This window comes from Podarcis erhardii (genome assembly GCF_964252035.2).
Source record: "Podarcis erhardii genome assembly, chromosome: 1".
NCBI classification, from domain to species: Eukaryota; Metazoa; Chordata; class Lepidosauria; order Squamata; family Lacertidae; genus Podarcis; species Podarcis erhardii.
In genome coordinates this window covers 36,380,870-36,399,567 of record NC_138497.1, presented here as the reverse complement: position 1 = coordinate 36,399,567, position 18,698 = coordinate 36,380,870, and the positions used below count along the sequence as shown (strand labels likewise).

The window sequence follows — 18,698 nt, the reverse complement described above, 5'->3', positions numbered from 1 at the left end:
GGTTAAGTACTTAATTCGTTCCGGAGGTCAGTACTTAACCTGAAACTGTTCTTAACCTGAAGCACCACTTTAGCTAATGGGGCCTCCTGCTGCCGCCGCGCTGCTGGAGCACAATTTCTGTTCTCATCCTGAAGTAAAGTTCTTAACCTGAGGCACTATTTCTGGGTTAGCGGAGTCTGTAACCTGAAGCGTATGCAACCTGAAGCGTATGTAACCCGAGGTACCACTGTATTAATATTACATTTCACTATATTAAATATATTTCTGTTTACAAAACTGTCTTGACATTGTTTCCCTTCTCAAAACCAAAGGAGTTCAACAAAATTTAAGGCTTAATTATTCAACTTCTGGCACTTTTGGTATCTGGAAAGTTAAATCAAATACTTCCCTTTAAAATAAATTAAGGAATTATCTCCTTATCTCTGTTGCCTCCATGTGGACCAGCTATATCACTACAAGAAGAAAACAAAGTGGAAAATGTAGTGCAGGAATATCCCATAAGGCAGTCAGTGTGACAAACCTACTTTGTCAACTGATTGAAGCAATGGCCTGCCTTTGAAGTTCATGGGTTCAGACTAAATTGGGTACATGGTGAAAGACTCATGTGATGTTTTTACCACATGTCTCACTTCCAGTGCAATGACATTTTGCCATACCACTGCCCGCCCACTTAATCATGTGGAACCTGACACATAACCTTCCACTTAGGCTCAGCTCAGGCTGGGCTCATTCAAATCTACATAATCCCCACACTGAATGCTGAAAAATTTTCATGGGGAGTTTTTTAAAAAGTTCACAAATTATTCAAAAAATGTGAAGAACTGGATTTAAGATTTTAGAAATGAGGAACAAAATCCCTAGCCATAGGCCTATGCCCTGAGTTCTGACAAGAAGTACATTGACAGTTCTACAAACCATTGTTTATTACAGTACTTTATGTCTTCCCAGAAAGTCATACGTATTCCTGTGATGTCTGGGAACTTCCTTATTCTTTATAATCAACTTATATCTGGCCTATTTCATGAATCTTAAAGTCAGTTGTTTTCATGTCTCTATATCAAAGAAGGCATTAGATTATAGCAGAGGCAGGCAAGATTGAGGCTTGTTGGATCTAGTTTTTGTTTTGTTCTTTTACTCGAAGTCCAATATCCTCAGTCTCTAAAATCCAGTACACAGCCATGTTCAGTTCTCGTGGATACCATTTCCAAATATAAAAGCTTTCTGTAGTCATCATCCTCACTACTAGCAAAGCAGAGCAGAAAATTAATACTCTGCATTTTGCTGTTTCAATAAGCCTGAATCACAGATGGAGATTTTAGAAAAATGAAGAGATTTGTGTCAAGTGGATTACTACCAGCATGGGTTATTACGTCAGCTAGTAAAGAAAGTAACTGATTTTGCTGGGGGGGGGGTGGAATGACAATTATGAATGCATAAAAACAAAGAAAGCACAGTATTTGAAAGACATTATTCATTCCTGGACTTTTAGAATGGGTGTGGGGCTCAAGCTTGGTTCTTCCATAAAGTTCTAATCATGAACACCAAATGTAATTTATCACACTATTCAAGATAATATACACAATTTTTGTTCCCTCTTTTTTAAGTAGGGGCAGAGGTCAAGTAGGCATTTGGAGAATTATGTTGCAAACATATGTTCCATGTGAAGTCTCAAGTTCAGAGTTAGATATCAACCTCAGAGCATATCCTAACATGTTTATAGGTGTGAAAAGCTATGGAAGGATTGAGTGAGATTTTGAAATGTCTGCCTTGGTTCACATTTGCAGATATCTTTGTAACACAGATTAAAACACATAAAACATGTTCATGACCAGCCTGGCATTTTCCAGCAGCACTGCTGGAAGAGAGGGACAACTGACATTATCACCCTAGTTCTGCACATAGCTGTCAACTTTTACCTTTTCTTGCAAGGAATCCTATTTGGAATAAGGGAATTTCCCTTTAAAAAAGGGAAACGTTGACACCTATGGTTCTGCATTCTGGGGAGCAGCTAAGAAGTGTTAATGATTTTATGATGGTAATGCCCCTTCTTCTGAATATTCGCACTTGCCTTCCAATGCCATAGCTCCCCTGCCCATCACCACTGAGATCCCACCCCCACCCATACCACTTCCCTTCCTCCCAGGCACATAACTCCAAGGGTCTCAAGGGCCAGGTCATAATGGTTTTGATGATATTCCACAGTTACAACCAGATGTTATTTCACTTCAGTAGCGAGATTCACCCTATTAAGTACCTCAGCTACCTTACCTTCTAATAGGGTACAGATGATCTAGATAACACTCCCCCACCTCCCACCCCAAAAGCCACCTCAGTAGATACCCAGCAACAAACCACAATTCAGTCCCTACTGTAGGGCCTACATATATAAAACACAAAGTGTAAAAATCTAGCAGCATTAAGTTGTTATAAGTGCATCTGTAAAGCACCATTCATGCACCATTTAGCACAAGCATATACTTAACGTATTTTATGTGCTTTGTTTTTTTCTTATCTTTTCTACTAGTAATTGACTGGAATTATATATACAGTATATATATCATGCATATACTTTTTAATTTCCATAGTATTCATCAATAGTATACCAAATCAATTGCATATATTTGCATATATTTTTCTTTGGGGGGGGAGAGGGGGGAGGTGGGGGAGATCTTAATCTGAGCAGTCCCTGCCTCCTTAACTAAAAGCTTCTTTCAGCTGGGAATATTCGCCATCTTCAAACTCCTCAAATCCTGTGTGGAAGTATGCTTAGCATGAACACTTTCTTAACCAATTGGCATGGGAGCCATTTACATATTGAATGAGACTGTGCTATGTCTGGCATTTATCACTTCAATCTGCTTCCTGCATCCATGCTGGTGTTAAATGATTAGAGCTAATAGCACAGAGGCATTATCAGAGATGCACTGGCATAATTCAAGAGGAACAGATGGGAGGTCCGGGCAGCTCCCTCTCAAACATGCAGCTTTTCACAGGATGCCAAAATGTTCTTGCTGTGCTTTAGCTAATTTTGGAGGAAAACAGTTAAAAAAAACAAGCTCAACTTAGCTTTAGGTAGTAAACTGACTGATAGGTGTTCATAAATACATATAAATGCAAAGAACCAAACATTTTGCTATTAAAAAGAATTTTAAGGGCCAGACAGAAGAGAAAATGAGAGAAGTGGAGCGAACGGATGTGCTAGTTTCCATGCAGTAAAAAGTAATGGTGACTTTTTGAGTTGGTTGTTAACTGCAGTACTAAATCTTCCTCCCTCAGTAAGGCTGAAAGTGTCACGTCGTACAGTTACAACAGTCCTTTATAGCTCTGTTATTGGCAAAGTACGCGGCCTTAAAACATGTCATTTAATCTATTAAATAAATTATTCCACTTCAGCTCTAATTTGCCTCTGTTAATAGTCATGTGCACTCACATTTTTGGTGCAAGCAAATCAAAAGCAGTGAAAAAGAATTGGGACTATAATGGCCTAAATTTTTAAAATATACTTGTATGAGTGGCCAAAGAAGAAAACAACTTGCAAAATGAAACAAACCACACACACATACAAACAAACAAATGAAAACCAACCACTCAAATCCCACCAGGATTATACTTTTAGCATCAATAATTAACTTTAGGCACAAGCCTTAAAAAAGCATTATCGGAAAGAAGAAAATGGTACCTTGCTTTGGGAGTCAAGAAATACACAAACTTGTACAACACTGAAATAAACTAAAAGGATACCCTTTTTTGTAACCTGTAATTAAATAAATATTTAATTGGACTTAAGAATGAAAAATTTCATTCCACTGCTAATATATTTACTGCATAGAAATTCTCCCCCCCCATATGTGAAAACTAATGCAGATCCCACACGTTCTAAATATAACAATGAATTGTTTGTTATAATTATGTCTCTTGATAACTGAACCAACATCCTGTAGTTAACATCTATGGCAACTCATTAGGAGGGATAAGCAAGCACAGCAAAATCAAGGCAGGAAGTTGCTTTTTAACTTCAGTGGTTACATAAAAAGTGCAAGTTGTTTATACTTGACTTTATGCTGCACTTAATTTTTAAGAGGTGGCATGGCAATTTTCTAAATTCCCTGGAACTGAGATGGTATCTTCTTCCTAAATGCATTCAGTATAATTACCTATACCCTAGAACCAGCTTAACTAAATCACTTTCCTGTCTTCTCCTGTAGGCTCACATAAATTTACAAAATATGAATGAAAACTACTTGTAATAAAGATTCCGGATAAAACACTTCTTCATAAACTACAGAACTTGCTCCCACAGGAGGCAGTGATAGATAACAACTTGGATGGCTTTAAAAGTCCCAATGGTTTTGTTCTACACCCTCTGTCAGAATCACAGAATTGTAAAGTTGGATCATCTAGTCCAACCCCCTGCAATGCAGGAATCTTTTGCCCAACGTGGGGCTCAAACCCACGACCCTGAGATTAAGTGTCTCATGCTCTGCTTCTGAATACCAGCTGCTGGAAATTGCAAGTTGTGCGCTGTGGTCTAAACCACAGAGCCTAGGGCTTGCCGATCAGAAGGTTGGCGGTTTGAATCCCCACGACGGGGTGAGCTCCTGTTGCTCGGTCCCTGCTCCTGCCATCCTAGCAGTTTGAAAGCACAAAAGTGCAAGTAGATAAATAGGTAAGGTAAACGGCGGGAAGGTAAACGGCATTTCCATGCACTGCTCTGGTTCGCCAGAAGCGGCTTAGTCATGCTGGCCACATGACCCAGAAGCTGAGCACCGCAACCTCAGAGTCGTCCGCGACTGGACCTAATGGTCAGGGGTCCCTTTACCTTTACCTTTACTCCTGTCATTGCGAGTTTCTCAGGGGCATCTGGTTGGCTATTGGGAGGAACAAGATACGGGATTAGATGTGCCATTGGCCTGATTCAGTGGGTTTTTCTCATGCTAATATATTTTTGCTCCAATTTAGTGATTGAAAAGAGGCTTTCATCTTCTGGGTATTTCTTATGCAAAAAAGAATGTTCTGCGTGTAGATGCCATTTCTGGATTTTCCCATTCAGCATTTTCTGAGCTGCCTCTGCAGTTCCTGCTCTTGGACAGAGACTACAAATAAGACTAGCAGCTACGACAGCACAAGTCATGATGTGGGAGAGGAGTTCTAAATCATTTTTTTATTATTACATACATGCCTCAAATAATTTCTTATCAATCCTTAATTCTGCTCTAATATGTTGCACTGTTTCCAAAAACAAAGTGTATCATCTGTGAACATCAATTGGATATAGGGATCTGCTGGTTTCTTGTGTATGTTGAGAAGGACTGTGCCTTTTGGATCTTGAAAACCTATGCCAGAAGAATATGAGAGGTCTTCAAAAGGTGGTGGTGGTGAGGAGATAATGGATGGCCTTAAACAAGTTAAGCAACTTTATTAAATAAATAAAGGTAAAGGTAAAGGGACCCCTGACTATTAGGTCCAGTCATGGCCGACTCTGGGGTTGCGGCTCTCATCTCGCTTTATTGGCCAAGGGAGCCGGCGTATGAGGGAGCCGGTCATGTGGCCAGCATGACTAAGCCGCTTTTGGCGAACCAGAGCAGCACATGGAAACACCGTTTACCTTCCCGCCAGAGCGGTACCTATTTATCTAATTGCACTTTGTGCTTTCGAACTGCTAGGTTGTCAGGAGCAGAGATCGAGCAACGGGAGCTCACCCCGTCGCGGGGATTTGAACCACCAACCTTCTGATCGGCAAGTCCTAGGCTCTGTGGTTTAACCCACAGCGCCACCCGCGTCCCATTAAAGAAATACCTGTTGATAAATCCATCAGAGGGAGACAGGCAGACACCCTGAGACCTCTGCTTCTTCTGGACCATCTCCCTCCCACAGCACAGACCCATCAAAAACCTGTAGGAAGGACCAGGACAGGCAGGTGAAGACCTCAAATTGCCTGCTCCAGGTGGTCTGGTTTTGTTTTAAAAACAGGGTTTTTAATGCAGCCATGGCATTTTATGAACATTGAGAGCTGCTTTGAGAACACTAGAAAGGAAGAGTACCAATCTGTAAATGAATGAAATATCCATGTTTAGGTATACTATACTAACTCTGAACAACAGGTGCTGAGAACAGTTGTTCCCTTTATGCTCTACTTGTAAAAGACTGCTGTACATCCACTTCTTACAAGTTCACAGTTACACCTCCAATAGCCATGATTGACAGATTTCAAAGCCTACAGAAAGTTCTACCAAGATGTTCAAAATATGGTACACTTCTATTGAAGAATACTTCCTTAGTAACATTTTAATTCTAAATAAAGAACACTTATCCACACTTAGCTTTCCTCCGCTCTTTCCAGGCACAGTCCGCAATTTAAAGCTCTGTGTCTGAGCACCCTTTTTTTCTCTCCTTTCCCTGTGGAAACCTGCTCTTTAAAGCTCAATAGGAGCAAACTTCAATGGAAAACAAGGATTGATGTTTGCTCCGATTCAGCTTTAAAGAGTGGGTTTTCATGGCACAGAGCATTAAAAGATTCTGCTTGGAAAGAACAGGGCAAATGTTAACTGTGGATAAGCCTATAGAGAAGCTGAATGCCAGGGTATCCCAAATGTGGGAAGGAACAGAAGTAATCGTTTAAGAGACCAACGTGTTTAAAAATGTACTTAAGACAAGGGTTGTAGTTTTAAAAAAATTAAAATCAGGTTTTATTAATAAAATAGCAAGCACACCAATTTAAGTGAAGAAAATTAGCTTTATGTAAATTAGAAAAATGATTTGTTAGAATTTTGTTCAAATGGTCAATTCTGTACAATTTACAATTTTATATACAAAATGTATAGCAAAATACAGTACACATTCCTGAGTCTCAGTTCTATGGATGATATTTTTTATTTTTCTACTAATTATTAGATGGAAATACTGTAATTATCCTAGCATTTGGTTTATATCAGATAATACTGGCACAAAAAGGCAATGGTTGCCAATACAATTCTTAAAACAATTAATAGTTCACGCTATTAGTATAGACTTCTATACTAAAATACAATCCACTGCTAAGATGTAACGTTTTGTTTATTCCAATGACTCATTTGCAACTGAATACAATACAAGCCCACTTTAACAAATCTCCCTTTGATTCCTATGCATCTGAGTCGATACATTAAATTTGCCCATGGGGAGATCATCAAATGATCATGATAGAGAATGAGGTATCTTATGCAGAAAAACTGTGCATCAGAGCAGTTTTCATATTCTGAACAAAATATGAACGCTTTAACCACCTCTTTAGCATGATGAATTTAAGAAGATATTTCCTGCCTAGGTGGAATTTTGTGGATAGTATAAGGTATGTTCAATCATAAGTATATGGGCTTAACTTTGGAAATGTAAATCCTTCAGATAATAAGTGGAGCTTCATTACAGTCATGAGAACTTAAAGTCCCCAATAGTACTTCATGTGTGGATTTTAGATACTCGGAAGTAATTTTACACACTTTTATGGACTATTATTATTTTATTTTTATTTATGAAATTTGTATGTCGCCCTCCATTCAAAGATCCCAAGGCAGTTCACAAGAGACCAAGAGAACATCCAATACTTTTACTTAATGATGTCATTTGCTAAATTAGCAGCTGGAACATGTTACAGCATTGCAAGGAATTTATGAATTAAAATTACAATTCAACTGTGATTGCCGTATTAGTATTTTTAACAACTACTGCGGCTTAGTGTTGAATAGTATCCCAGATTTATGTATTTGAGCCTAGTCAAACGATTTTCCAAACCTGGAGCCCTGGTGGCAACAGCTGCCCCCTGAATTAACACTCCACCTTGAGCTAACCACATTTTTGTGCCATTAATCCTAGTGCAAGATATAAATTTTCCTGTTTATGGTCAAAGATGCACATTTACCATACTCCATGGGAGCTAAATGTGAACACGTACTCAGTAATTCATTAGTATTTTTGCTGAAGCAGCTCTCAATGCTTAACCTGCAAACTGTTTTTAAAAATGACAAGCAATATAGGGGGGCACGGATTGTTCTGTTACATTGTGCATTGACAAATCGGACATGATTTCCTTTGATGTCTTTGTGCTAATATCAAAGTGTGAAATAAATAAGCATGTCAAGGTTCCTACATATCTAATAAAATCCTCATTAGGTTAGAATGCTGCAGAGTGGCGAGAGAGAACTTAAAGAAGCTAGTAGCATGGTAAAAAAACGATATAAAGTCTGCACCCTGATTGAGCAGGAGAAACCCTCTTCTGGATTGGGAACTATGAATGCACAGCCTATGGGTTTCTCATGTCCGTATATAGCAGTAATGGCTGTGAATGTAGTTCCTACTACTGACTGAGTCAGTAGGTAGGCAGGCACATGCATGCACATCTCTGGAATTGGGTTATAATGTGCTGATTTTCAAAGTTTAGCAGAATGAAATTAAAATAAAAACCCTACTTCATTATAAGGACAGCTAGAAATGAAAAGGGACAGTTTGCCATCTTTGATCAAAGTGCTTCGGATTTAAAACATTATTCACAGAAAGTTGGTCTTTAGCTGAATACTTTTCCCAGGGTTCTTGGAATGCCTAGGTGCTGCCTTGTCCTTGATGCTTTCCTGATTGCCCTTCACGGCCGATTCAAGCCTCGCCTTCATTGGCGGAGAAGAAGCCATTAGTTTTTTAAAGACCAAGGAATATTGTGGACCAATCTGCATCAGGTACTGTAAAGCAAACTCATGAAGACTCCTTGCTGAACTCGTAGCTGATCCTAGGGCGTTCTCATCCAAAAGAAAAGAAATAAGGATAGGGAGAAAGCAAGCCACTAGCTGAGTTCCTGTGAAAAATTAAAAACAAATGATTAATACCACTAAACATCATTTAGGATGCAGTTCAAAACATAAAAGCAAACCCCACTAAACCCAGCAGGATTTACTTCTAAGTAACCATGCAGTGGATTGCACTATTAAAATCATTGTTGCAACTAGTTATTCAGGGCTTTCCCCCCCCCTCTGAGTGCCCTTCCTGGGGCCAATCTCAATGTGGGAACATGGGTGGGTTTTGAATTTAAGCCCTTGGAAGGGGGCTAACAAGTAGCTTTACTGTGACAGAAGAGCCTTTACTTCTCCCTGACTGTAGCAAGTACCCTTCCAGCTGCTTGCCACCTGACCTCCCCACCTTTTCTTAGTGGCACTCTGAGGCCAAATATCTGAAATTAAGCAGAGAATTCCTCCAAAGAGTATTTATATACAAAGAGATTGCTAACTACGGAAAAAGGTAAATGCAAAGTTATTAATGGCATTTTAAAACCCAAGTGATACAATAAAATGTATTTTTGACTTTGGCTATAGTCTACAGGCTACTAAACCTAGCATATGTGATTTACACTGACATTTCGCTGACTGGGTGGTTTACCTCTTCTTTCATTGTGCTGTGCCACTATTTGGTTTGCTTTGTTATTGGTTAGTTTTGTGCTTTTTATTTTCATAACTGTACATGTTTTAACTGCGACATTTTGTAGCCCTTAAGTTGCAAATAATAAATAAAATATAGAGAATAATCATGTCACAGACTTTTAATGGAACTGAGCTGGTTAAAAACACAACAGCAAAAACGGATAATTCTAAGTTAGCCCCCCCCCCATTCCTAATTGGTTTCCTCTGCAAAAGGGAAGGCCATTGTTAATTAGCTGATATATTAACAGCAGCAACACAAAGTTTAAAAAAACACACTTTTAATTAGGCTTAATGAATGTGTGCATTTCTCTCTACTAAACAATATCGGCAGGGAGTTCAGCAGTCATGGAACATACTGTCAGTCGTTTTGCAGTCCTAGATGTGACATTCAGGTTGCTAGATAGGAAGCTGGAATCCAGAATGTCCAAGATAAACAAAAACATTTAAAGCAGGCACCAATAAGAGTATTGTACAGCAAAGGCAACTACCTGAGGTCAATCAGCAGGGAGATCCAAGGCTGCTATGCTAAAAGACCAGTTTATTACAAGGGCAGAACAAATATGATGCGCCACTTGTAACTGTGCCATTTCCACAGACTGAAGCAATTGAGTGGGATCATACAGAGTATTTAGTGATTGACTGCTCTTCTACCATGCCCTTTCTCCTTAAAACCTAATATAATTGTCACAAATTTAAAATTACCCATGTGGCTGACAATAAACTCTTTCTGTGAAAATGAGCCCCCAACTACCACAGATCTAGATGTGACATTCAGGTTGCTAGATAGGAAGCTGGAATCCAGAATGTCCAAGATAGCTTTCTCCAAAATGCTACCCGTTCCAGGCACAGGGCAAACCAGACAGGCAAAACTGAGGGGTTTCACCAAATGAACAAGATGGTGGTGTCAGGAGGAGGAATTTGGATTTGTTAGACTCTGGGTCATGTTTTGGGGGCAAGCTGGGTCTATATAAAAGGGAAGGGCCTCACAGCAATGGAGCCACATCACTCCTTGCTCTTGACATCAAAAAAAGTGACTCAGCAGCTTTTAAACTGGGGGAAACAGAAAGCTGGAAAACATCCATTATGGAATGAAACTATGAGGAGAAGGATGAAAATGTTTCTGATCATCCAAGTGGGGACAGGGTAGATCAAAGCACTGAGTGTACAGTAGGACAGACTAGCCGATATGACATAGCAAATCACCAGTTTGGCAGCATCTGCTTAAGGTGCACATTCTCTACATAGCACAGCCTCTAGAAGGGTTATTGTGTTCAGAAGGCTTTTCCAGCACTGCATGCATTTGCTAGATTAAGTAATAATTTAAAGAATACTTTTAGAAGTAGTCTCCAAGTGATGAAATGTTAACAGATTAGCACTGTCATGAGTCCTGAACATGTTGTTGCAACTGAAATTGCATTAACAGAGACATATTTTAATTAGCAACTGATTCCAGATGTCAATCTATTTTGCCCTACAAAAGACACTTACGATGTTCCTCCTCAGTGAGAGCTATAACAGCAGCCACAACTTTTATCCCTTCCTGAATAACCTGAAGTTCAGCAGAATTCTCAGGCTTGACTTTCTCTGTTTCCTGCAGTTTGCAAACAATTGATGATGCCAATGAATGAATGTAAGGATATGAGATAGTTCGATTTGGATACTGGAAAATGGTAAGGAGAAGCTGGTAGCATTTAAGTTGCACCTAAAAAGAAAAAGGAAAATTCCAAGTTAAAACACAAAAATGTAGTATTAGAGAGCAGTGCTGAACTGCATTTGGGGGGATAAATGTACTGTGCATCAGTACATTTATCAGAAGCAGAAGACTGCACCAATGTCAGTAGCAAGACCTGCTTTCAGATACTGCAGGAAAAGACCAGACAGAGTAAATTAGGCGTATTAATGCAGGTGTGTTGCCAGATACCAGCATATATGAGTACAGGGTCTTCTTTCCCTCTTTCTGGTAGCTGTAAGCTGTTCTATGTGCAGTGATCCTGAACTTAAAAGGTAAAGGTAAAGGGACCCCTGACCATTAGGTCCAGTCGTGGCCGACTCTGGGGATGTGGCGCTCATCTTGCTTTATTGGCCGAGGGAGGCGGCGTACAGCTTCCAGGTCATGTGGCGAAACCAGAGCAGCACAGGGAAACGCCGTTTACCTTCCCGCCGGAGCGGTACCTATTTATCTACTTGCACTTGGACATGCTTTCGAACTGCTAGGTTGGTAGGAGCAGGGACCAAACAAAGGGAGCTCACCCTGTCACGGGGATTCGAACCGACGACCTTCTGATCGGCAAGTCCTAGGCTCTGTGGTTTAACCCACAGCACCACCCGCGTCCCTGAACTTAAAAGGTAAAGGTAAAGGGACACTTGACCATTAGGTCCAGTCGTAGCCGACTCTGGGGTTATGTTAGGGACTCCATATTGCCCAAATCAAAACAGAAGTGCTGAGATCCGTACAAAAAACAACAATCCTTCAGTATCAAACAGAAGGAAGCATACTTTTTAGCTTTTCCACAAGATGTACTATATACTATATATGCATCACAGGGGAAAAGACACTTTCCCCTGTGGCCATTCACTTTACTTCAGATGGTGGAGGCAGCTGCCTTTCAGTGCAAGACAAAGATTTGCCTTCATCATGGGCTGAGAGATTTCCTACTGTTTGGCCCTACTCTTGCCTCAGTGATAATCAGTGGGCTCTGCTGCCTAGTAGGCTGAGGCTGAATGTGGACACCAGGGAAGACTAAGGATGAGGGCAGGAAATTTCACCAGAATAATTCAGGCTCCATAGTGTTGCCATGTTATTACTGTTCCTGATACCAAACCTGAATGTGAGCTTTTATTTTGAGAATCAAGCTGTTTTGAGGGCCTCCTAGGCTATATAGTGAGATAGAAGCATTCTAAATAAATCATTCAAGGCTGAACATAAAAACATAGCAATTGTAGAGTTCTAAACAATAAAAACAATATGCAGGACTTACAATAGGATCTTTAGATTCCATTGCTGACTGAAACTTTTCAATGCAACACTTCTGAAGGCACTCCATGGTAGCAACTTCTGGACTTGTAGACAAAATGAATATTGTGATTGCAGTCAGGAGACTACCTTCATCCAATTCTTGATGAGCACCATCTACCGATTAAAAACAATCTTAATTTTTTGTTCTGAAACTGGAGCATTTCATCAATCAAAATGCATAAATCAAGATGCTAAGATCAATTGTATCACAAATCAACAGATTTTTCAGTTAAACACAGTTGGCAGATAAACACATATTTTTAAGAATGCACATTAGATACTCTTAAGAACTTTTACTCAGCATGAACTATTGCTGAAGAATGTTTGAGCCCTCCTCTTCAGTCAGATTTTTTCCCCATTGAATTGTATGCATTTGCTTTTTATTAAAAAGCTACAATATAGAGCAAGGGCGGATAACTTTTCAGAACTTTTTTAGTCATCTACAGTTAAGGATATGCCATGGATGAGACCTCTGCCTAAGATCATGGAAAGTTGTCGGCCAGCCCAAATAGGCTGGATAATGGGCCGGACAGGTCATCTGTCTTAAGATAGATAGATAGTTGGTTGGTAGATAGATTCTTTATTGTCATTACACAAGTGCAACATTGCACAAGTGCAACGAAATTGGATGCCATCCCTTAAAAACAACAAAAGCAAAACAACAACAACAACCAAACAAACCACATTCCAGCCACACCCACACCCACACCCATCAAACTCCCAGGTCACACTATCGAGTTACTGCATTTAAGAAGGCCACAGCTCTTGGATAGAAACTATTTTTCAGTCTATTTGTCCTTGACTTGATGTTTCTGTATCTCCTGCCAGAAGGCAGTAGTACAAACAGACTGTGTCCCGGGTGAGATGCATCCTGCAGGATATTGTTTGCTTTCCTAAGACAACGGGAACCGTACAGTTCTTCCAAAGATGGGAGGGGATGACCAATAATCCTTTGGGCTGTGGTTATGACCTTCTGGAGCACCTTCCTCTTCCTAGCTGTACAGCTGGAGAACCAGGCACAAATACAGTATGTGAGAATGCTCTCTATGGAGCCTCGGTAGAAGGACACCAGCAGTCTCTCACTCAGATTGTTGTTCTTTAAAAGTCTGAGGAAATAAATTCTCTGCTGGGCCTTCTTCACCAGAGCAGTGGTATTTGCGCTCCAAGTCATGCCCTGATCGATAGTCACTCCCAAAAACCTGAATTCCGCCACCCTCTCCACCCGTTCCCCGTTGATATACAAGGGCTGAATGTCCGCCTTTTTTTTTCCTGTAATCCACCACCAATTCCTTGGTCTTAGCCGTATTAAGAGCCAGATTGTTCTCTCCACACCAAGCACAAAGCCGCTCCACCTCGTCCCGATAGGCGGACTCATCCCCTCCTGAAATGAGCCCCACCACCGTAGTGTCATCAGCAAACTTGATGATTTTGTTGCTGGAATAAATGGCTGTACAATCATACGTATAGAGAGTATAGAGCAGGGGACTCAACACACAACCCTGTGGTGAGCCGGTGTTAAGGCTAAGGGCTGTGGACATATGTGACCCTACTCTAACCCTCTGAGAACGTTCTGACAAAAAGTCCAAAACCCAGAGACAGGTGGAGTTGGAGAGTCCAACATGACAACTTCATATACATTACTACTGCTACTACTACCATGTAGCTTTCCAGAGCTGAGCCTTACTCAGGTGTGCTCTGGGAAGCCTCAACTCTGATTAAGTCATTCTTCCAGGGAAGTCCATTGGGAGAAAAGGAAGGAAAGGTGTGAACAACGAGTGGCAACCAAAGACTTTTGAAAAAAAGAGAAGAAAAGTGAGTAGAAGGCAGGAACAGAAGGTGCTCGGCTCTAAAAAGATGTACAACATCAAAATGGTAGAAAAAGCAAAGACAGGTATGGAAGAAGGGTCTGACAAGGGGAAGAAATGTGTGTAAGCCAAGTTCTGCCCAAAGTGCAGTGGGATTAAGAGAGCAAAGTAGGGACTCTGGGGAGAGGAGGCGGCAAGGTCTAAGAAGCAGGAGACCATAAGGGGAGAAGAAGCCAGCTCCCTACCTTCTTCAGCAACCCAACTGTCACATACCAGTTACTAGAAACTTGTTCAGATGCCAGACTTTGTTTTTTGTACCCAGACAGTTCTAGTACTAGACAGAATGTTGCATATTACTTACTAGGAATCACTCACTGGTGTGGTGTTTATGATATTCAATTGTTGGCAGACCTCATCCCCCACTCTTATACTGTCTTGAGTTATATACCAAACACCTTCCTCAGCCTTCATACCTTGATCCCAAAAGTCAAGAATAGTGACCAAAGCACTGCGGAGCATTTCATTCCAAGCAGTCCGGCTCTTCTCTGCCCGGGCCATGGGAGAAGACAGCACTCCTTTAAGAGCTTGTAACGATGAAGCAACAGTCAAAGGCAACTGGCCTGTGGGTAATTTCACAGCAGTTTCTCTGAGGACTCCAATAATCAGATACAAGATAGTAGGAAGAACGGCAATGCTTCCTGTAGGATATGACAAGGGGGTGATGAAAATATCATGGTTAAGAAGAAATAGCTTCTGGTGCACATTAAACAAAGGATAAACATTGAGCTTGCATTCCTAGAATGGGAGGATCGCTCCCTACACTGTCTCTTTCTTCCTCGCAAATGAAACATCTTGGGAGCAACCTACCTTCTGGTGAGCAGACTGCAGGAACATCAGAGAGGATTCCTAATGCCACTGATACTAGCCTGCTTCCATTCTCCGATAACAACTGAGGCTTTCCAGATGTAATTCCAGGGCTGCCCGTTATCTTAGGGTTCAGCTGAGGCAACTGCCTTACGAGAATGCACACACACATCTCCAGGGTTGCAAAGACTAAGGACTTTCCAGGTATCAGCCCTCCCGTGTCTTTGCCTTCTCCAAACTCCGGCAATGTTTCCTTCTCTTCAGCTCCGTCATCAACTAAAATGGAAGGACGGCGATAGATAGGAGTGAGGCCTTGTCAGCATATAAGCACCTGGGCTGAGAGGTCTCCACTTGATCTGCTTACCAGGCTGAGTTCAATGTGTTAGTAGATAAAGCTCTTAACAACTTGGAGAGCAGTTTACCTACAAGATCGTCTTACTCCATATGTGCCCATGCAACTGCTTCAATCGGCAGAACTGGCCCCTTTACACGTGGCACATAATACCTGCACCACATCTGAAAGATCTTGATCTTTTAGTGTGGCAGCACCAGGACTATGGAACTCCCTGCCTATTGATAGCAGGCAGGCACCTGCATCGTATTCCTTTTGGCACCTGCTGAAGGCATTTTTATTTAGCCCCAGCACCTGCGGCTTCTTTATTTATATAAATATTTTTGTATACTGCTTTCCCATCATGAGTGGTTTCCATACAACAAAACATTATTAAACAATCACCATCAAAATACAATTAAAACTCCAATAATAAAACCTCAAGTACACGTTTTGCTCCTATACACCAGTAATGAGTCCTGTCAGAACTAACAGCATTGAGAATATATACCTCGCATGCAACTCCAGAGGAAACTGGACACATTTATCAGTGTCGGTCCCATATAAGTAATAATAATAATTTTATTATTTATACCCGGCCCATCTGGCTGGGTTGCCCAAGCCATGAAACAGATGTAAATGTTGTGTGCTTGTGTTATAAATTGGGTTTGACTTGGAGGGTTGCTTTTATCTGACACATTATTTTGATACTGTGAATTCTAAGATACCTGGAGTTCTTCAGAAAGTAGGCAAATAAATAGAACAGGACAGTCACTTGCACCCATGAGGGACAGAAACCTCCTGTGCTTTTACAAAGGAAGGTTCTCCCAGCAGAAACCATGCCACAGAGTTCTTTTCTAAAGCATTTAAAAGGCAATGCCACATATATTACTTATGTAAATAATGCCATCTATGTAGATGATGCTTTACAAAGAACAGGTCTCTACCTCAAGGCTCTTACTGTCTAATAACAGACACAAAGGAAGTGAAAGAGGGAGGGAAATGGAAGTAGAGGTCAACAGGGAAAGAATCTAAAATTGCTTCAGCTGTGTGCACTTGGATTTTTCCTGCTGTGCAGACACACTTTGCAAAACAGAACTCCATGTTAACATGCATCACAGCCAGTGTGATGTAGTGGTTAAGAGCGGTGGACTCGTAATCTGGTGAACCGGGTTCGCTTCCCCGCTCCTCCTCATGCAGCTGCTGGGTGACCTTGGGCTAGTCACACTTCTCTGAAGTCTCTCAGCCCCACTCACTTCACAGAGTGTTTATTGTGGGGGAGGAAGGGAAAAGGAGATTGTTAGCCGCTTTGAGACTCCTTAGGGTAGTGATAAAGCAGGATATCAAATCCAAATCCAAACTCCCAATTTAGCTTCACTCCTGCTATAGCTGATGTGGGTGGCGCTGTGGGTTAAACCACAGAGACTAGGGCTTGTCGATCAGAAGGCTGGTGGTTCGAATCCCCGTGACGGGGTGAGCTCCCGTTGCTCGGTCCCTGCTCCTGCCAACCTAGCAGTTCAAAAGCACCTCAAAGTGCAAGTAAATAAATAGGTACCGCTCCAGCGGGAAGGTAAATGACGTTTCCATGCACTGCTCTGGTTCGCCAGAAGCGGCTTAGTCATGCTGGCCACATGACCCGGAAGCTGTACGCCGGCTCCCTTGGCCAATAAAGCAAGATGAGCGCCGCAACCCCAGAGTTGGTCACGACTGGACCTGATGGTCAGGGGTCCCTTTACCTTTACCTTTTACCTGCTATAGCTGTACTACAAATTCACAGAGTAGTTTTATTCCCAGTTTTACTGCTGTGCCATAGCATGAGGATTCAATACATAAGAAGAACACTTGTGTAAGCACACCAAAGGCCCGTTTAATCCAGCAACCTCTTTGCCTACAATGGCAATCTCTCCACAGAAAACTGCCACTTAGAGGTGTATGCTGCTTCTATACCTGGAGGCAGTACATAGTCGTCATGACTAGTTGTTGCTGGTAATTTTATCCACCATTAATTTGTTTAATCCCCTTTTAAAGCCATCTAAGGGGTAACAAATTCCATCATTTAGCTGCAATGTATAAACTTACTTTTATTTGTTTGTCTCCAACGCTAGAAACTGCAATTTTGTGAGGATGGTGAGAATGTTTGATTTTCTTAACTCCCTTTCACAATTAAAATTGGTGAGGTTCTTGGGGAAGAAAGAAACAACAGTTAAGTTGTTTCACTTGTAGGGTATGAATGCCAACTGTTAAAACAAGCTACAGTGGTACCTCTGGTTACGAACTTAATTCGTTCCGGAGGTCCGTTCTTAACCTGAAACCATTCTTAACCTGAGGTACCACTTTAGCTAATGGGGCCTCCCACTGCCACCGCGCCACCAGTGCACACTTAATTTCTGTTCTCATCCTGTGGCTAAATTCTTAACCCAAGGTACTACTTCCAGGTTAGCGCAGTCTGTAACCCGAAGTGTTTGTAACCCCAGGTGTTTGTAACCTGAGGTACTACTGTATATTAATTCTGATGCATACTATGCTTAACAGCTATGTTCATTATTAAAAGAAGGGATGGCTTAAATTACCATCACTAACTAAAATAATCCTATATGGGTGCAGCTCCCATTTTCAGAAAGAATATAATGCAGGACAAATATGGAAATAAATTAGAAATACAGGTTAAAAATCTACTATTAGCATTATGCTACCAGTGAAAAGAACCGCAGCAATTTATTTATTTTTACCTACCATGGTCATAAGATATTTATTCAATTCTAACACATAATAAGAAGGGCCCTGCTTAAGGGAGGCAGGAGAAATTTGAGCCAGAGAAGAGAGAAGCATGAAACCTGTGTGGCTCGCAACTCCCAACCGTTTATTGTGTGAGATCTTGCTTGTTTTTAACTGATGTTGGTTGTCTCCTGTTTGTTTTCTTTTTTGTATTTTGCGTTGTTTTTATGAAGTTTTTATGTATTGTCCTCGATCGTTTTTATGTAAGCCACCTTGTGCGTGGAAAGCCAGCATGTTAAGTTAAATGTCATCAAGAACAATACCTTCTGCACTTCTCCGTTTTTCCTTGACATGTTCCTGAGCTGCAAAAAGAATCTGTCGAACAACTTCCAGAGCAGCAAGTTGAATGTCAGGGGACTCTCTTGTCACTATAAGCCGATGTAAAACATTCAGCAGCTCAACACTCAGCTCCTGTATAAAGGGAAACAGGAAAAGTGTGGAACACACAATGCAGCAACACACAAGGTGAA

At 41.1% G+C, this 18,698-nt stretch overlaps 1 protein-coding gene and 1 long non-coding RNA gene across 4 annotated transcripts in view; one reads left to right on the top strand and one right to left on the bottom strand.

Annotated features, from left to right (window-relative positions):
• The window catches only part of LOC309344898, a 34,576-nt gene that overhangs the window by 11,639 nt on the left and 4,239 nt on the right, over positions 1-18,698 (top strand). The gene's annotated exons all lie outside the window — the stretch shown is intronic.
• HEATR5A (HEAT repeat containing 5A) overlaps positions 6,714-18,698 on the bottom strand; it is a 61,567-nt gene continuing 49,582 nt past the window's right edge. For all 3 annotated transcript variants that reach the window (XM_081857699.1, XM_081857700.1, XM_081857701.1), the window contains 6 exons: positions 18,492-18,639; positions 15,126-15,398; positions 14,732-14,956; positions 12,416-12,567; positions 10,926-11,139; positions 6,714-8,818 (listed from right to left, as the gene is read on the bottom strand). In XM_081857699.1, coding sequence (XP_081713825.1) covers positions 8,520-8,818; positions 10,926-11,139; positions 12,416-12,567; positions 14,732-14,956; positions 15,126-15,398; positions 18,492-18,639 — 1,311 coding nt within the window. In that variant the 3' untranslated portion in view covers positions 6,714-8,519. The remainder of the gene's footprint in view (positions 8,819-10,925; positions 11,140-12,415; positions 12,568-14,731; positions 14,957-15,125; positions 15,399-18,491; positions 18,640-18,698) is intronic.